The 18,889-nt window shown below is 43.5% G+C and overlaps 1 protein-coding gene across 2 annotated transcripts in view; it reads right to left on the bottom strand.

Moving 5' to 3' along the window:
• Positions 1 to 18,889, bottom strand: part of desi2 (desumoylating isopeptidase 2) — a 46,228-nt gene extending 27,339 nt beyond the window's left edge. Inside the window, exons 1-2 of one of the 2 annotated variants that reach the window (XM_076286236.1) lie at positions 18,270 to 18,864; positions 18,014 to 18,157 (exon numbers count right to left, since the gene is read on the bottom strand). In XM_076286236.1, the coding sequence (XP_076142351.1) occupies positions 18,014 to 18,052 (39 nt within the window). In that variant the 5' untranslated portion in view covers positions 18,053 to 18,157; positions 18,270 to 18,864. Of the gene's footprint in view, positions 1 to 18,013 lie in introns of both variants that reach the window. The other variant, XM_076286237.1, reaches the window with a different exon arrangement.

Raw genomic sequence — 18,889 nt, forward strand, 5'->3', positions numbered from 1 at the left:
ACTGAATCAGTGACCTTGAATGCTGACCGTTGACCTCATCTTAGAGCCCAACGTTCACACTAAATTTGAAACACCTACCTCAAGGCATTTCTGAAATATAGCGTTCAATGGAACTTTCATGGTCAAAGTGACCTGCAACTTTGACATTTGTTGAATGTCTAAAAAAAATCTAATCAATTCATCTTTGAATCCTACGGAGCCCTCCGGGTGACATGGGGGAAACAAAAGTAATGGGGAAAAAAAACATGAAGAAGAAAAAAAAACCGATGCACTTTTGCGGGATCTCATTGCGGGATCTCGCAAAACTTTTTTTCTACTTTTGGAACTTGCTGGGCTTCCTACTTGACCCCAATAGGCCCACAAACCACTACCGCCAGATGGCAATCATATCATGATACTATGATTGCTCTATCACTGTTGCGTTTTGTGGGTTTTCTGGACACATTTACATAGGCCTATGACACGGGAGGGACAGGGAGACACCTGCGCGCAGACACGCACACACAGTCCAGGCGCGTAGCAAGCGTGGGGGATGTGGGTGTTATAACGTACACAGTTTTGCTGGAACACGAATCTATCCCCCACACTTTTTGTCAGATTAAATTGAAAGTAAAATATGGAAATAAATGCTCCCGTAAAGAGTTGGAACCGTATCTATAACGCACACACAGAGACACAAATAGGTCTGTTGATTTGATTGAACGGTCATCCAGCCAATCACATCAAGTTAGGTGAAGAACCAGAGCCGCTCTGATCAAATTCAAAGTGTACGTCTTTCAAGGCTATGCTGCTGCTTAGGTCTGCATTGTAACGTCTGCAGTGAGCAGATTTCAGATAGAATTGAAATGATAATTGTTACCGCATTATGCTAATTTAGTAAACCAAAATTCAACTATGGGCCTCCTCAACAATTAACCTACTACTGCTCCACGTAGCCGCGAAATTAAGTTATGGCCGGTGCTTCACACGTCTGCTCATTTGCAGCATACTTATTCATTTGGTGTCATCAACTATATAGACATAGCCCAGTCAGCACACATACAGTACGTCTCCAAGACGCTTGGAAAGGAACAGCTTAATTACATCGCGTTCCATTTAGAACGTCTTATTTGATCTGATCTTACAAACGGCGGCGTCAAGACACATTTGAGTTCTACATCGGAGATAGAAAGCTTATGATCGCTCATGCGATGTGTGCGTCCCTGCAGCAAGTGAAACTGGAGGTAACGTGGGCTAGAAGCAACAATAGTTTAAACAACAACGTGGCTTCCTGTAACTATCAATGGAAAAAGGCATAGAAACTGCTAATCATAATCTTTAAATTGACATTAATTAAGCTGGCTATATGCAACACAATTTATATATATTCCCTTTGCATATCTTTGGGTAGACTTCAAACGTTTTTGAATTTGAGCTTACAGTTCTGTGTCCTTTACATTTATTTAATAGGTAGGCTATTAGTGATACCTCGAAATTAGGCTGCTGTCTGTTAGGCAATTTATTGTAGCCTGCTGTGTGTGCGTGTCTGCACGCAGGTGTCTCCCTTTCCCTCCCGTTTTCATAGGCCTATGTAATGTGTCCAGAAAACCCACAACAGTGATAGAGCAATCATAGTATCATGATACGATTGCCATCTGGCGGTAGTGGTTTGTGGGCCTATTGGGGTCAAGTAGGAAGCCCAGCAAGTTCCAAAAGTAGAAAAAAAGTTTTGCGAGATCTCGCAAAACTTTTGCGGGGTCTCGCAAAACTTTTGCGGGGTCTCGCATAATTTGATGACAATGGTTCCAACACAGTAACATCTAAAACCGGCGCAGCAGGGGACAGACATTGGCTCAAGTAGATGCAAATAAGAGAAGACAGAAATAGCCTACGTGCCAGAAACCACAAGGCACAATGACAGACTGGGTTATGTGTGATGCAGTTCTTCATCACACGTACATTATAAGCACTAGTTAGTATTTGTGTTAATGGTTTCTATGGCACCATAACATTCAAATGCATATCTGTCAAAGAGGAGCTATGCGGCCTCTAAAACAGTATGCCCTCTGGTTATGGTCTAAGTATGTACTCAATACGTTCTCACTGTATATATTTGTATATATGTATATATAATCATAACAACAGGATCAAAAGCATCAAAACACTCAGCAACTAGGCCCCAGCCATGGCGCAACTGGCTGGGGCACCTGCACTATATGCCGGCGACCAGGGTTCAACTCCCCCCCCCCCGTGGCCCCTTCCGGATTAGGGCTTGGACAACGCGTCGACGTAATCGATGACGTTGACGCAAAAAATACGTCGACGCAAAATATGCGCGTCGATTCGTCAAGTGTGCTGCTTAATATTTCAAATTTTACACCTTCAGTGTTTTCCATACGTTGACGTTGTGGCTGGGCGCCACAAATCAAAACCGGCCAGCACACATTGATGTTCTATGTTGTACTATTTAAATTAAAGATAAGATAAAATAATTTCATTGAGCTGCACTTTTTACTCACACAGCCTTTCCTCGCCCCGCCCGCTCTCTCTCGTAACGAGCCCGCTGCTCCTCTGCATGTGCATTTAACCAGAGGCCGTTTACGAGACATTCTCTGATTTAACAAAATATTCACGATTGTTGAAGGATTGTTGTTGCCACATAGAAGCACTGCATAGAACACACTGGGATAAATTGCTATTAAATCCGCTTAGCATCGTGACCATGCTGCGCAAATTTGTTCAAAACTGCTGCAAGTTAAAGGAACCATATGTAAGATTGTGGCCAAAACTGGTACTGCAATCACTTTCAAAATACTGAAGAGCGGTGTATCCCCCCCCCCCCCCCCCCCCCCCTGACTTGAGGTTGCCAACCCTGATGGCGAAACACTACTGACTTCGTGATTAGTAGATAGGTGGAGGGTGGCGCATCAGGCCAAAACACAACATGACATGACAAAACACAACATCAACATCAGTTGAGGGCTGCAACTTCACTTTTTAAATGACAATATCCTGGCCGGACTACTGTTGTCAGTGATATAAGTATTTGAAATGAACATGATTTCTTAATGTCTAGTGACATAGCAGGGCCATTTTATGATTAATTGAAATATTTTTCTTACATATGGTTCCTTTAAAGTAAACTCTGCTAAGGTCTTATCACAACATAGTACATTGAGGAGACTAAACTAAGTTAAGTTACAGTATGCAATCAATCGGTATCTCAAAGCTAACGTTAGAATACTGTTTGGATGTCAAGTTTGCATGCTTACTTACAGCTGCTTGTATTTCGTTACTCAGGGCTCATTTTATCATTGAACGTCTTAAAATGACTCAATTAGACATACACTAGCCTACTGAACTTTATTGAATGCTACCTCTGACTAAGAATTATTATGCAATAAAATGCTTTTATTTTGGAATCTTAAGAGCAATAAACAAACATTGCAATGTTAAAGAATTCATGTTTAATTAATTCAGATATGTAAATAAACATGTATAAGTTGCTATTAGTCAATTAATGAGGAGATAATCGATAATCGAATCGAAATCGAATCGGACTGAAAAAATGAATCGTTAGATTAATTGATGCATCGAAAAAATAATCGCTAGATTAATCGTTTATCCCAGCCCTATTCCGGGTCCTACCCCTGCTCTCTCTCCCACTCACTTCCTGTCATTCTCCACTGTCGTGTCAATTAAAGGCATAAAAGCCCCCCCACCCCAAAAAAAAAAAATTATACTTAAAAAAAAAAAAAAAAAACACTCAGCAACTAGCTACAGGCCTACTGGCAGTGAAGGCTGCAGTGAGAAAGACAGGCCTTCTCTCTCTCTCTCTCACACACACACACACACACACACACACACACACACACACACACACACACACACACACACACACACACACACACACACACACACACACACACACACACACCTCCTCAGAGACACATGACTTCTTCTTCAGCCAAGCGAAAGTGAATCAGCGAGAGAAGTTGGGGTCATTCTAAACAAAATCTTGTGATGTGGCACACACACACACACACACACGCACACACTCACTGCGTCTGGGAATAGATATGAGAGCTCAGTGTGTCTGGATGGCAGTTCAGCTCTGGCAGGGAGAGAGAGAAGAAAAACTGGGCATGGCGCCGTTGGCTTGCTCCAAGGTTTCTAAATGTCTGCACAAACACGTGCATGCCAGAACAGTAACTCAGGGCGGCAGAGACCAGCACGGCACAATTAAATTCAGACATGCAAACAGGACTCACAATTATCGTCGATCCGTTTTGCCGAAGTTAGAAGCTCGGAGAAATGTGTTCATCCAAATCTGTGACACTGAAAACTTCACACACAACGTGTGCTGTGGGGCGACAGAGGGTCGGCCGGGAGGGGAGTCAGTCAGCCGGTTTGAGCCCAAAGTCAGCAACACATTGGATTCCAAAACTGCTACCGCCGCGCGGGTTGGTGGTAGGCAGGTAGATACTGTATGGCAGGCAGCCTCCGCTGCCAGTATGTGCATGTGAATGTGAAGCATTAGCCTGTAAAGTGCCATGAGTGTAAATGTAGTCTAGTCTATGCAGCAAGGCTCAACGTCAACTTTTAAAAGTTTGCCAGCCTGGCATCCAGGCATGAGGTTGTGGTTGCCAAAGCCAACCAAATGTGGTGGCCACTTGTAACAATTTGGTAGCCAAGGGCAACTGGGCAACCATTGCTGTAATGTCGAGCCCTGCTATGCAGTCTCCAGCACTATATAAATGCATAGCAATTGTATTGGTCACTGAAGGTTACAGGTAAACTGCATGACTGCATCTTTAATTACAGCAACACAATGTAGCTGTTTTACCTTGAAATCTTCAAGCTCATTTTGATGCCTCACTGACGATAAGAAGAATCTCCAAAGAGTCTCTGACATTGCCGATGTGCACCAGGATTTAGTTTATATAGTAAATTTAGTATTTTCTTATCTTCTACTGTCTCTATTGCACAGTGGAGTTTGTTTATATATATATACTTATATTTACTTTTTCTGCTGTAAGTGCATGTTGTGTGTGATGTCTGTATGCTACTGAGACCTTGAAGTTCCCCTTGGGGATCAATAAAGTATCTATCATTGCACTACGTAATGTCGTCATCACAGGTAGGAGCATGACCCTTTTCCTCAGTTTTAGACAAAGGGTACCCCCTTAGCACTAGGCCTATATGCCACACACTTCCTGGAAGGCTTTTCAGCCAGCACAAACATTTCCGAATGACCATCACCTGCATAGTTTTAGCGCACCTGTTTACACTGACCTGGATAGGGTGTTACACCTACTGAATGAGCATGTTAAAATCCTGAAGGAATTATGCGCGTGTTATGCGAGGAGTTACGCGCGTGCAAAGAGTTGCACTGTTGGGCATAGACAAGAAAGGAGCAGAATATAGCAGAAGATACCGTTGCTGAAGCTCCTCTGGAAATAAATGTGCTGACTGAAATACGAGTCGTGGCATACAGTCCATTAATGAGAAGTGGAATTTCTACATTGTGTTACTCTTTACTTTAAGACTTCACCAGAAAGGGACACCCAGCCACTGACTTTCACAGAGCAGCCAGGGGAGAGATACTGATGCGCCCATCAAACGCCTGCATGAATCTTAATCAAATCCTGACAAGGACTTTTCCTGGATATAGGACATCCTCTACCTTGCTTACCCCAGTCCTGTCTGACCTTATCTCTGATAAACTCAATTACTGTCAAGGTGGGCACAAGAGAGGAGAGATCCCCTTCAGATCCATTCTTTTAGGGATTCTGGGAACAACGAAAGAATATAATTGAAAAGTTGGAGGAAAGTGGCTTACAAGTGAGAGGAAAGTAATTTATGAAAGGGTTTGGCGTTTGGGTTCTTTTCTCACCAGGGAAATGAACAGGATTTGATTTGGTGTAGGGCTGGGATAAACTATTATTTTTTAAACGATTAATCTAGCGATTATTTTTTCGATGCATCGATTAATCTAACGATTCATTTTTTTAGTCCGATTCGATTTCGATTCGATTATCGATTATCTCCCCATTAATTCACTATTAGCAACTTATACATGTTTATTTACATATCTGAATGAAAAAACATGAATTCTTTAACATTGCAATATATGTTTATTGCTCTTAAGATTCCAAAATAAAAGACTATACAAGTGCAAAGTAATGCATTCTTAGTCAGAGGTAGCATTCAATAAAGTTCAGTAGGCTAGTGTATGTCTAATTGAGTGCCTGTCATTTTAAGATGTTTGTGTGGGAATCCTTGCAATTAACATTAACACAGTTAAAAGGCTGCTGATGTGTGGATGCAATTCATAACGTAGTTAGTTCAAATAACGGTTACTTCTCCTTTGGACAAGCACTTTTGAGTCTTGGAAAACACTTTTCCATTTACATCGGGATTTTGCAAACATTCAGAGTCAATAAAATGAGCCCTGCATGAATAACGAATACAAGCAGCTGCAAGTAAGCATGCTAAACTTGACATCCAAACAGTATTCTAACGTTAGCTGAGATACTGCTTGATTGCATACTGTAACATAACTTAGTTTAGTCTCCTCAATGTACTATGTTGCAGAGTTTACTTTAAGTTTAATGCAGCAGTTTTGAACAAGCGCAGCATGGTCACGATGCTAAGCGGATTTAATAGCAATTTAGCCCACTGTGTTCTATGCAGTGCTTCTATGTGGCAACAACAATCGTGAATATTTTGCCCAGCCACAGATTAGTCAACGTATAGAAAACACTGAAGGTGTAAAATTAAAAATATTTAGCAGCACACGTTATGCTTGACGAATCGACGCTCATATTTTGCGTCGACGCGTTGTCCCAACCCTAATTTGGTGTCTCCTCTCTCTCACACTGCTGTGAGCTCAGGAGTGTAATGTGAGCTATAAACTCATTTAAATTCAATATAATCTGAATTAAAGCTCAATTGAATGTTTCCAGACATTATTGAACATAGTGAGGAGTGGGGTGGCGAAACGGGGCTTCTTTCTGAAGGCCCAATAAAGTATGGGAGTGCAGCCTATTAGTTGCGACACATAAAAACAGTTTTAGAAGACTGGTCTATTTTTTTTTTTTAATGTACACGCCGCTATCACGTCTGGTGTAGCCAGTTCCATTGATTGCAGTGGAAGCTAATTGTTGCAGCAGACGCGATGCTAACGGAACGGTACAGTTACGCGCCCGGTGTAGCCCCTTTGTTAAGCCGAACGCCCACACTTATGCCAAAGGTATAATCAAAGAATAGACTGCCTTTGAATGACTGTGGTGGTAGCGCCAAGAGCTGGCAGGTGTGAACAGAAGGAGGAAGAGACGGAGGTAATTAGCTCCCTCTGGCTGATGAGACAATTATACGTGGGCAGAAATAGGAACCTGGACCCAGCCATGCCAAGACATGAGAGAGGAGTCTGGAAGTAGACAGACAGACAGACAGACATACAGACATACAGACAGACAGACAGACAGACAGACAGACAGACAGACAGGGCTTACTGATAGTGCAGGCTGATAAGGAGGGAGTGTGAGTCGTATGAGACTGACTGGCTCCACAGAATGCTGTACTGATGCTGAACAGCTGCTCTCATTCAGTACAACTATCTATCAGGAAAGAGACAGACAGACAGACAGACAGACAGACAGACAGACAGACACAGAGAGAGAGAGAGAGAGAGAGAGAGAGAGACATGGAGAGAGGATGGTTGACAGACATAGACATAGAGAGAAATTGTGTCCAACGAATGTTAGAAAGAGCTGCTTGTCAATTAAGAGGTCTGTTGTGACTGTGCCTAGACTAAATTGGGCATCACATATCATACAATTATGGGCATTACACTACTGTCTGGACCCATTACACTACTGTCTGGACCCATTACACTACTGTCTGGACCCATGTGTCCACGATAAAACACACAAAAGAGAGATGCGCTGAGAAACGGCACACTGCACTTGCAGCCTCGCCCGTAGGAATCGTGGCAGACTGCAAATGCCACATGTTTCAATGCACACTTAGCCAAAGTCACGAGCTCTTTTCTATGCATTAAACGGTACTTAGGAACAGATACTTGGCCATGAAACATTTGCATCGTCTCAAGATGGCACACATTTGAAATGTGTGCCTTGCAGATTGGCGACACCAACAGGAACTAACGTTAATGCAAGCCAAACGGTCCACGCATCCTTCATTGTAATCTTGTTCACATCCATATTATTTATTACAAGCCAAGATATTTGGAAAGAACTGCAGTCGACAGAAAAAAAAGAGCAGAGGCCATTACTGCTGCATTAAAGGTACAGTACACGAAAGCTGTCAATAAAAACATTAACCTGATTAAGGTGACACCAGATCGCTGGCACGTAGTTCGATTACCTCAGCTACTCACTTTCTCTGGACTTCAGGCTGCCCAGAACCAACCACACTGTGGCCAGCCAATGCCAGCGGCAGAGAGATAGGGAGACAGAGAGAAAGAGAAAGAGAGAGAGAGAGAGAGAGAGGGAAAGAGAGAGAGTGGGAGAGAGAGAGAGACAGAAAGAGGGAGAGAGAGAAAGAGAGAGAGAAAGAGAGAGAGGGAAAGAGAGAGAGAGACAGAAAGAGAGAAAGAGAGAGAGTGGGAGAGAAAGAGAGAGAGAGAGAGAGACAGAAAGAGGGAGAGAGAGAGAGAGAGAGAGAGAGAGAGAGAAAGAGAGGGAAAGAGAGAGAAAGAGAGACAGAAAGAGGGAGAGAGAGAGAGACAGAAAGAGGGAGAGAAAGAGAGAGAGGGAAAGAGATAGAGAGAGACAGAAAGAGGGAGAGAGAGAGAGAGAGAGAGAGGGAAAGAGATAGAGAGAGACAGAAAGAGGGAGAGAGAGAGAGAGAGAGAGAGAGAGAGAGAAAGAGATAGAGAGACAGAGAGAGAGAGAGAGAGACAGGGATAGAGTCAGAGAGAGGGAGAGGGAGAATCTCTGACCTCGATGGCCAGCCACTCAGAAAGAATAGCTGAAGACAGTTGACCTGTTTCGTGCTGGCATTTGGGCAGTCCATTATATCATGCGAAAGGGGCAAACCAAGGGTGGGCAACGGTCCACTGTCCACCCACCCAGGCTCCAGGGCAACAGACCATCTGGAGTCCACACTTGGCAGGACATGGAATTAGACCACATATCAGGCCATGAGGCACTCTGAAAAGTTCACTGTTTGGCAAAAGAGAAGAGCTAGTCTGAGCCAAAGTCTGTTAAAGTCTGTTAAATTCCGGGTGTGCAACACATTACTGAAAACAATCAGTCAAAAGAGTTTGCTTGATGAGACGGACCGGAGTGTTAAGTGCGGCAGCACTATGGTGTTTTATGGGTCTGGCTAATTACTGGTAGTGAGTTCCCATTTAATGCTCGTCATCCAAACACAAAGAGGCTGACTTCCACACAAATGCCTTGTCAACTGAGCCGCACAGAAGACTGTCAGAGAAGACGTTTCCCGAGTGGAAAACATGCAAATCTGAATCGCAAGACACATAAAAAGCTGACAAGTGTAGAACAGAACAGCTACAAAATATTAACCTACCCTTCCCAGCATACGCGTGTGCACACACACACACACACACACACACACGCACGACACACACACACACACGACACACACACGACACACGCACACGCACACGCACACACACGACACACGCACACACACGACACACGCACACACACACGACACACGCACACACACACACACGCACACACACACACACACACACACACACACACACTTCCTGTGCCGCTCTCCATTCTTTCTCATGCAAATAGCGACGTCTGCTCTGAAGTGTCGGTGCTGCTACTGCAGCCTCTGCATTGCAAAGCGGCTCTTACCCCGTGGGGTTGGCACAAGGTCAGCATCATATGATCACACGGTCGGCATTCAGAGCCCCTGCGCAGTGCAGAACAGGTGAGCAGTTCAAAGGAGCTCAACAGGCAGCTGGGTGCTCAAAGTGTGAATACACTCAAGTCTGAATACTTGACTGGTGGTGGGTTTACTCTCTAGCCTAGCATATGAAGAGTCTGAATAAAAATGTTAACGGCTTGAGGAAATCAGTTCTTTCAGTTTTGGCAAAAAAAATGCAATTCAAAGACACCACAATACACTCTTTATCTTCTTGTTGTTTGTGTTTCAGGAGTTGTTGTGGTAGCCTAACATTGCTTACCATGTTTACCATCACTGCAGTTGTTTCTTGGTTCAAAAATAAAAAATCATGTGCAGATGATTGTAGGTCTATTATCTTACGCACACGCACACGCACACACACACTTCACATATCTCTAGAAAAACATAACTCCAACATGAATAGCTTAAGCCTGCTCGTCACGACTTAAACAAACCTCTGTCACCTTCTGTTGCACTGAGAGCTTTAATGATCACACTTAGACAAACACAGACACCTCAGCTGTCTGCATACTATGAGTTGCTGCTGTGGGGAAACACACGTCAACGACTGCTGCACATTAGCGGTAAAAAAAAAACTGCAGCACCGTTCCGGTAAAGCAAGATCTGATACGGTGCAGCAACCGCTTTGCTGGATTTGGTCTGATTTGACACAGAATAACCCCATAAAGCAACTGTATAGCACCTTAGCCAACTGGCAAAGCAACCTGCATCACATAGCCAATGTACAGTGCATGGGGCTCAAAGAGAGTCACTTGCTACCTCTGCCCTGGCTAGAGAAGACAACCGACAGCACGGCGATCAAATGACCTCATGAATCTTAATGAAACGTTGAGTTTTGGGTCGCCGGGTCCGCTCTCCCTCACACCACCAAGTCCCTGTCGGTCAGAACCTCAGCTTTAGCCTCCACACCCTCGCCAGCCACAGAGGCAACCACACCAAAACACACCCACCTACTTCAGAGACTCTTGGCATTATTGGAATTAGCCGGGTTATTACGCACACACACGCGGGCACCTGAGGAGTCACAAGCACCCTGTTGCCCACGACGACCGCACTGTTGCAGCTGCTGCTTTGGGTCTGTTGTCTCCCACACACACACACGCACGCACGAACGCACGCACACACACAGCCTCTCTTTCGCTCTCCAGCTCCCTCTGTCACACACACACACACACACACACACACACACACACACACACACACACACACAGACAGACACACACAGCCTCTCTCTTTCTCTCTGTCTGTCTGAACCACCAGTGTGGTGGAGCATGGAGGAATAAGATTCTTATCCCTTTGGCCCTGATTACTTCAAAGCTCATTAAAGCTGCCGGTCATCATTGGGCATGGGATCACCCGGCTACATGCTGATTAAAGCCACACCTCAGAGCGAGATAATGGGACTTTAAGTGGACTTTGCAGGGTGCACACTTCTCCGAGACGGACCCCCACACACACGCACACGCACACGCACACACACGATTTTCGCTTGTTTTGCAACAAGGGCTGAGGTGCTCTCAACTACACTCACACTACACAAAACACTCATCCAATCTTGCTGACTGGCAGGTCAGTCCTGTTACCAGCTTATCTTTCCACTTGATACCAAGCACCCTCTTGGTCTGCTCCTTTCTCTGCACATAGTAGCTGCCCAATAGTCCAGTTACGCTTAACATTCTGCAGATAGCGCTTTTTCCATGTGATTATAGGGGACGCCAGGGCTCGACATTAATGGTTGCCCGGTTGCCCTTGGCTACCAAATTGTTACAAGTGGCAACCAGATTTGGTTGGCTTTGGCAACCAAAACCTCATGCCTGGTTGTCAAACTGGCAACCACTTTTAACCACTTTTAAAAGTTAATGTTGAGCTCTGGGGGACGCTGCCATTCATTCTGCTGTGGAGTGGCCAATTTCATAAACTAATAACAAACACACCACCATTTCTCTTCATAAACACATATTTTTGTTTCACTTTTTCAATAGATAAAATTGGCTTTGTTTGGGTTCATCACCCAACTCTTGCATTTCTTTTTTTCCCCTCTAATTACATCTTGGGGTCCCGCCGCCTCTTTGCGGCCTAAGCAGTTTAACTTCATTAGCCGCGGCAGAAAGAAAGAAATCCAGTCAGCAGAAATGGCCATCTGGCCATGATCCAGCTGGAAGCTCCAAACCAAACCTGTTACACCAGGGGCTTCCCCACCTACCCCCACCAAATAACAACAACAACAACTACTAGTGGTTAGCACTTCGGACTTGTAACCGGAGGGTTGCCGGTTCGAACCGCGACTAGTAGGCACGGCTGAAGTGCCCTTGAGCAAGGCACCTAACCCCTCACTGCTCCCCGAGCGCCGCTGTTGTTGCAGGCAGCTCACTGCGCCAGGATTAGTGTGTGCTTCACCTCACTGTGTGTTCACTGTGTGCAGAGTGTGTTTCACTAATTCACAGATTGGGATAAAGGCAGAGACCAAATTTCCCTCACGGGATCAAAAGAGTATATATACTTATACTTATACTAGGCTACTACAAAAACTAGATATAGCCTCATTCATTGCATCAGAAATGCACAGCAATGATTACTTTGGGCGATGAGTATTAGCCTGGCAATGTCAGCAGCGGGGGCCTATGCCTTGACAGCTCTACTGATCATTTATGTGTAGCATAAGGTCATTCAGCCTAAACATCTTGTTTCAGCCTATTTCTTGTGAGTCAATCAGTTTCCCACAATTCCATGAAATCTGACTTCCCTCTAAGTCATGTCTCACTGATCGATGGCCAAACTCTGCATTTCTGATGAAATGGTACTCCTCCTGAAGACCAGGAAGTGTCTCCGACTCAGAGGCTGGGAATGCCAAAAGAGCTGAAGCACAATGGCGAGCTGGAGCAGCAGTACGCTCTATGACAGAAGCTCTGGGTTGGAGTCAAGTGCTTTTAACATTTATTCACTTAGCAGATGCTTTTATCCAAAGTGTCATTCTCCTCAGGGCAACGCGGGGTTGAGTGCCTTGCTCAAGGGCAGCACAACGTTGGAAGACGGGAATTGAACCCACAACTTTTCAGGCTTTTAGGGCATGCTAGCCCAGCTCCTTAGCCACTACCGCCCGTTAGGATAAGCTACAACTTTTTACAAAAAGCCATCTCTCACAGTCATAGAAACATAAAACATTTAGACCATGAACATACAGTATGTTAGCTCATCATAGTCAAATGACTGTTTGATGCTCAAGGTTCCTCGTATCCACTCTGAGTTGGGAAAGTCGGCCTTTTGTTATAGTGCCCCTACTTCCTGGAATAATCTTTAGTGTAATATAAAAATGAACTCTATACTTTCCTATAATCAATTCAGATCTGTAATCACAAACCTTCCGTTGTCAATTTGTACCTGCTTTAAGTAAATGTCTTTATTATTATTATTATTATTATTATAATTTTTTTATTATTATTATTATTAAGATTTTATGTATTTTTCCCCTCCCTCCTCTATAATGTATATCTTATTATTTATTTATTTTACTTTGTTTTATTTTATTTATAGGCCTTGACCTATACCTATACTTTTTTCTCTCTCTCTCTTTTTACATTGTTTCTGTTATCTCGGCTTCATTGAAAATGAGGGCTTCCCTCAATGACCCTCCGAGAATAAATAAAGGTTGAATGAATGAATGAATGAATGAATGAATATTCTCATACTGTTCTGAGCCCACAAACGTAAATCAGTAGGCCTACAATACATGCTTATTATTCAAGTACACTGACTACTGACTACTAATCTTACATCCTTTTCTCACTTACTCACACACACACAGACCCTCTCTCTCTCACACACACACACACAGACCCTTTCTCTCTCTCACACACACACACACACACACACACACACAGTAGGCCTAACATAAAAAAAACACAACACTATAGCAAATCACACAAACCCAGTAAAAACCATTTCATTCCATTTGCCTGAATGGACTCTGTAAATCATGGGCCGACCAAAGGCCATGAGCAGAACAGCCTCACATCAGTAAATAAGACAGGAAGCTGTAGGCCCGCCTCTCCATCACTCACACGAGCGACGATTGACGCTGTCCCTCAGAAGACAAACGAGTCGTCATCAAGCAGAGCAGGTGAAAAGCACAGCCGTGCCGTTTTTAAAGAACCGCACCCGAGACGAGCGCGACAGATTTACGCGTCTCCATGCCAACAGTCATCTCACAACGACGAGTCCTGCTCATCATAGAGGTCGAGCCCGTGATGCGACTGCGTGTGTGGCTGCCATGATGGCTGCGGAGCACATCATAAACTGTGTCCGTAAATCAGCAAGGCATATGGGGGGATGGGATCAGCCGCACCACAAGAGGAGAAAGAGGATAAACAACCAAAACAAAACTAAACAAACGAACAAACCATTTCAGACAAAAACATTATTCTTAAAAATAATTGTGAAAACATACATTCTGTGGGAGGGTAGCCTTTGTACTAGACCTACGGTTATGTGTAGGATGTGACTATGGGCAACCAATGCATAGCTTACTAGTCCTATTGATTGATTGAAGCTTGAAAGAGACGTCTAAAGAGACAATCCTGGTAAAACAAAGACACCAACTACTTCTGATACACATCAATCAATCAATCAATCAATCAAACAAACAAACAAACAAACAAACAACACCAATAATAGTTTTCAAAGGGGTAACATAAAAGAATGTATGCTTGAAAGAGAATCGCCCCTGCCTGAGCCTTTTTAAGCATGACTGGCTGGGTTGTGATGATGGGAACTCCTCTCCTCGTGAATGCTCGCCATCAAAGGCTGAGTAAACAGAAACGGCCAGAGAGGATGCAGCACAGATCGATCGAGCCTCGTCCACAAGATTAGAAAAAATAAAAAGACACACTAAGAGCTGTAGCAATGATGAGTGGATTGCGCTGAACAGTGAAAGGCTGCTCTTTCTTCAGGGATTGATGTTGATGTGTGTGTGTGTGTCTGTGTGTGTGTGTGTGTGTGTGTGTGTGTGTGTGTGTGTGTATGAATGGGGGAAGGGAATGGACTGACTTGCCTGAGTGATCTCATGCTTGACAACAGATTCACGGAAGCAACCCACTACTTTCACTCTCAGTACGGCTTGCATTCATTTCCACTGCTGCTTTGGTGTGCAGTGTCCACCAACACATACTACTATAAACTTAGTCCTGGGCTGTGCAATTAATCGAATCAATCAATTAATCATCAATTATCACTTACAACGATTAGGAAAAAAGCATAATTGAAATGGAGCGATTAATTCAATGCATTGTTTTGCAACAATGCTCTTGCTTTGTCTTAAAGCAAACACCAAAGAGTTTTTTGTACCCTAAAATAATGTTTCCAAAATCGTTTCACTGATTCATCAACTGGTAACAGGGTGAACAGCACTTCTGCATTCTCCCTCTATCGGCTATAACCGCACTATGCAAGTTTGCCAGATCGGGTAGCAGATCTGTAGTTCGATGAAGGGAGACATAAAAAACTACAAATTTGACTTGCTTCTGATGTCGCAATACATTATACTTTCATAAAATCATGCAACATACTCTACCTTGTCTGTGGACATCGTTATTTGCAAAGCCAGTGCTGGATGAACAAATAGCATGCGTGCGACAGAGGAAAAGTTCTTTGGTGTTGTTTTATGTTGTAAGTTGAGCACACCCCATTGCTTTACAGTGGTAAAAATATTTTGCCTGTATTTATTTGTTTTCAGTTGAATTATATTTCAAATTCAATTTAACTCACTGTTTTCTTTTTTCACAGTTTAGAAAATGGATGATGTTTCCAAAACCACTGAGTAGGCTAATCGTGTATTATATTTGATCTCAATATTGACCAAAATAATCCAGATTTTGATTTTTTTGTCACAACCAAGCAGCCAGTATCTCCACCGTACACCATTATTGCTAATCTCACTAATATAGGTGGCAGAGTGGGGAGACCCACCACTGTGGTCTTCAGGCAGACCAACAAGGACAACACAAACAGAATGAAAGCGCCGGCAGCAAGATCTAATTGCTGTTCCCCCAGTGTTTCCCATACATTGACTTATTTGTGGCGGCCCACCACAATATCAACATTGACCACCACACAATGATTTTCCAGGTTGTACTAAATTGTGCTTTAATCTGGTTAGCATCATAACCACGCTGCGCTAATTATAAACTGTTGCATTCAAGTTAATTCTGCAAACCTACCACCACAAATAGAATTACATTCTGTGGCAAACACTGTCCCCGGCTAATGCCCTTTCATGTCCCCCTTCATCAGACACTTCGAGAGGCAGGGGTAATGAGCCTAAACAGGAGAAGAGACCGTAGGAATTCCCTCATCCTCGGCACAAACAGCTGTCTTACAACTACATAGAGAGAGAGAGGACCAGACAAACACTGGACCCAAGAGGGAAACAACAGCTTCATACACCAGGCTGTTAGGATGCTGAACTCTCTCCCCCCTCTCCCCCCTCCACCCTCAGCTACATAACATCCTGGATATTGGACCCACAATGGCCGCCTTGCACTACTCCACTTGCACACTTGTACACTTTGCACACTTTGCAACTTGTTGTTGTTGTCCTGAAAACACAACACTTCTGCTGCTCTTTCATAACTTGCACCACTATGCCACTTTCTTTCTTACTTAGGTCAAACAGAACTACCTCAGCCTTTTATTGGCCTGACTTTGCACTACTATTTTATTGACTGTCTATGCACAATTTCAACCAAATTTTGCTGCTCTTATTTCTTCATTGTATATGCCCTCTTATTTACTTATTTTTTTGTTTACTTGAATGTTATGTTTGTCTGTGGACTTAATTGGTAAAATATGTCTTGTCTTCACCGTGGGATAGTGAGAAACGTAATTTCGCTCTCTTTGTATGTCTGGAGCATGTGAAGAAATTGACAATAAAGCTGACTTTGACTTTGAGCAGGTGAATGCAGCAGTCGAGTCTACTAACCCACATCAGAAGTGGCTCTGGCCCAATAATGAAAAAAAATCATGGAGAACATTGTCATGTTCTGAAGAAATGGAACCAACAACTGGTCGGTCATGGTCATATTGGGAAATTTGGTGCCAGAGTTATTGCACAGTGAGTGATTTTTGGACCCATAGCTTCATAGACATTTTGCATTGATTTAGGGGAAGTGAGATGGAGCCAACAGGAGAGGAAATTCCTGAGAAGTAAGCTAGTAGCCCAAACCCCTTGGTTTGGAGCCTGGTTATCTTCAGCATTTAATTGATTATTTAAACTAGTATTATTATTATGTATTATTTCTCTTAGATTTCGGAAGACTGCGTTGAACATGATGTCCCTGACCATTTCAAAGGATAGCCATCAACTCCTTTTTTATTGATAATAAAAATGATCTCTCTAGTTTTGACTGCACTGCTGTTAAGAATGCAAGGTCCATCAGTTTGGATAAAAAGGCTACCTATTCTATTATGTACATGAAAGTGTCCTTGATGTGTGAAACAGACTTTCTAGTGTGTGCAGGCTCCCACCGCATATCCAAACAGGGAGCGCTGGTCAAATGTCTCATCAAGCATGAAAGCTTAAAGAGGAAACAGTGCTATGGACACAAACCAAGAGATGTGGCTTATGACACACCAAACACAAGATTTTTTTAACAAATAAATCAATCTTAAATCGTGTATTAGACTAGAGAAACACACATGCACACACGCCGAGGATGAGAGAGATGCAAAGACCAATACACTTGCTATTAAAAGCAGCACATTACCTAAACTGAAAAGTTGCATTCGGGCTGTTTGAAAAAGATAACTTAGGCCTATAGCTTTGGACTTTGGCTTTCACTTTCAGCATCTTCCACTATTTCATAAAGTTCCATAACTTTGAAAGCTTCCCCAACCTATAACTCAACTTGCTAACACAGTATGATATCCAGAAGCAACACAGCTGATGTGTTTGTACGCATCTGTAACGCAGGTCAAACCGTGAACTTTACCGTTAGAAAGGCAAGTAACGTTAATTGGGTCCACTATGAAGAGAGCACTCAAAAGTTCTTGTTCCGCAACACTGAGACGGGGAACGAAGAACATCTGGGGAACTTAACGGGGTACTCACCATGTCATACACATTGAGAATGATTGTCTCGTTTGCCATCACACAGTAATTTCTCCGTTCCACGTCGATTTTCTGACTGGTCCCTCCACTCCTCAGCGAGGAAGGCTTTTCTCCAGGCTAGCGACCTAGCCGCTCTTCCTTTGACTAGAAGCTAAAAGGGTTAGCCAACCAGCTAACATGAGCTAGCTAGCGTACTCTCCGCTATTCTGTAAAAACCACAACCAACACTATGAACTAGAAGAGATCCATCGGTTACCTTCTTCAAAGACGGTCGCTGTAATGGACCCGTTTTGTTTCCGTAGTTTTATATTGAAGAAAGGCATCCGTGAATGAATTTCAACAGTAAGAATGAATGCCAGTAACGGCTGTAGTAATACAAGGCAGGCAGCCAGGCAGCAATCTAACTTGGCAAGCCTCCTCCTCCTCGTAGCTGGCTAGCTGTCAACCGGGCTCACTGAACTAGTCAGGAGCTAGCGAACGTTAGCTTTACTTCTATGGACCGCAACAATGCCAGCTAATGTTAGCGACCATCTGATCCGAGGAAAAAAATACTCGTCGAATTAACTATACGTTTTCTTACTAGTTCAGCAGTGTACATGTAACACAGGTAACGTCACTCGCTTAAAAACTAGTGAAGGCGCTTCAGCGACGAAAAGCAACATTTCTTGTTGTCTCAATTTGTCATAACGGTGGAGGCTCCACTTCTTGGATGAGAGGCATCCGTGCCGTGGCAAAGAGCTGCTGTCTGTGCTGTGATGATTGTGATTTGCTAATGTTGTTGAAGACCCTCGGGGACCAACGTCACATCGGCCGCAACAAAGGGTTAGGCCAACTTGATAGGTCTTAATCTAGTCTACATTTTCACTAATATCGCTA

The sequence above is a fragment of the Alosa pseudoharengus genome, unplaced genomic scaffold (assembly GCF_046254945.1).
Source record: "Alosa pseudoharengus isolate Yale_2024_CS ecotype anadromous, Long Island Sound unplaced genomic scaffold, YU_APseudo_1.1 YU_APseudo_1.1_scf_15, whole genome shotgun sequence".
Taxonomy (NCBI): Eukaryota; Metazoa; Chordata; class Actinopteri; order Clupeiformes; family Clupeidae; genus Alosa; species Alosa pseudoharengus.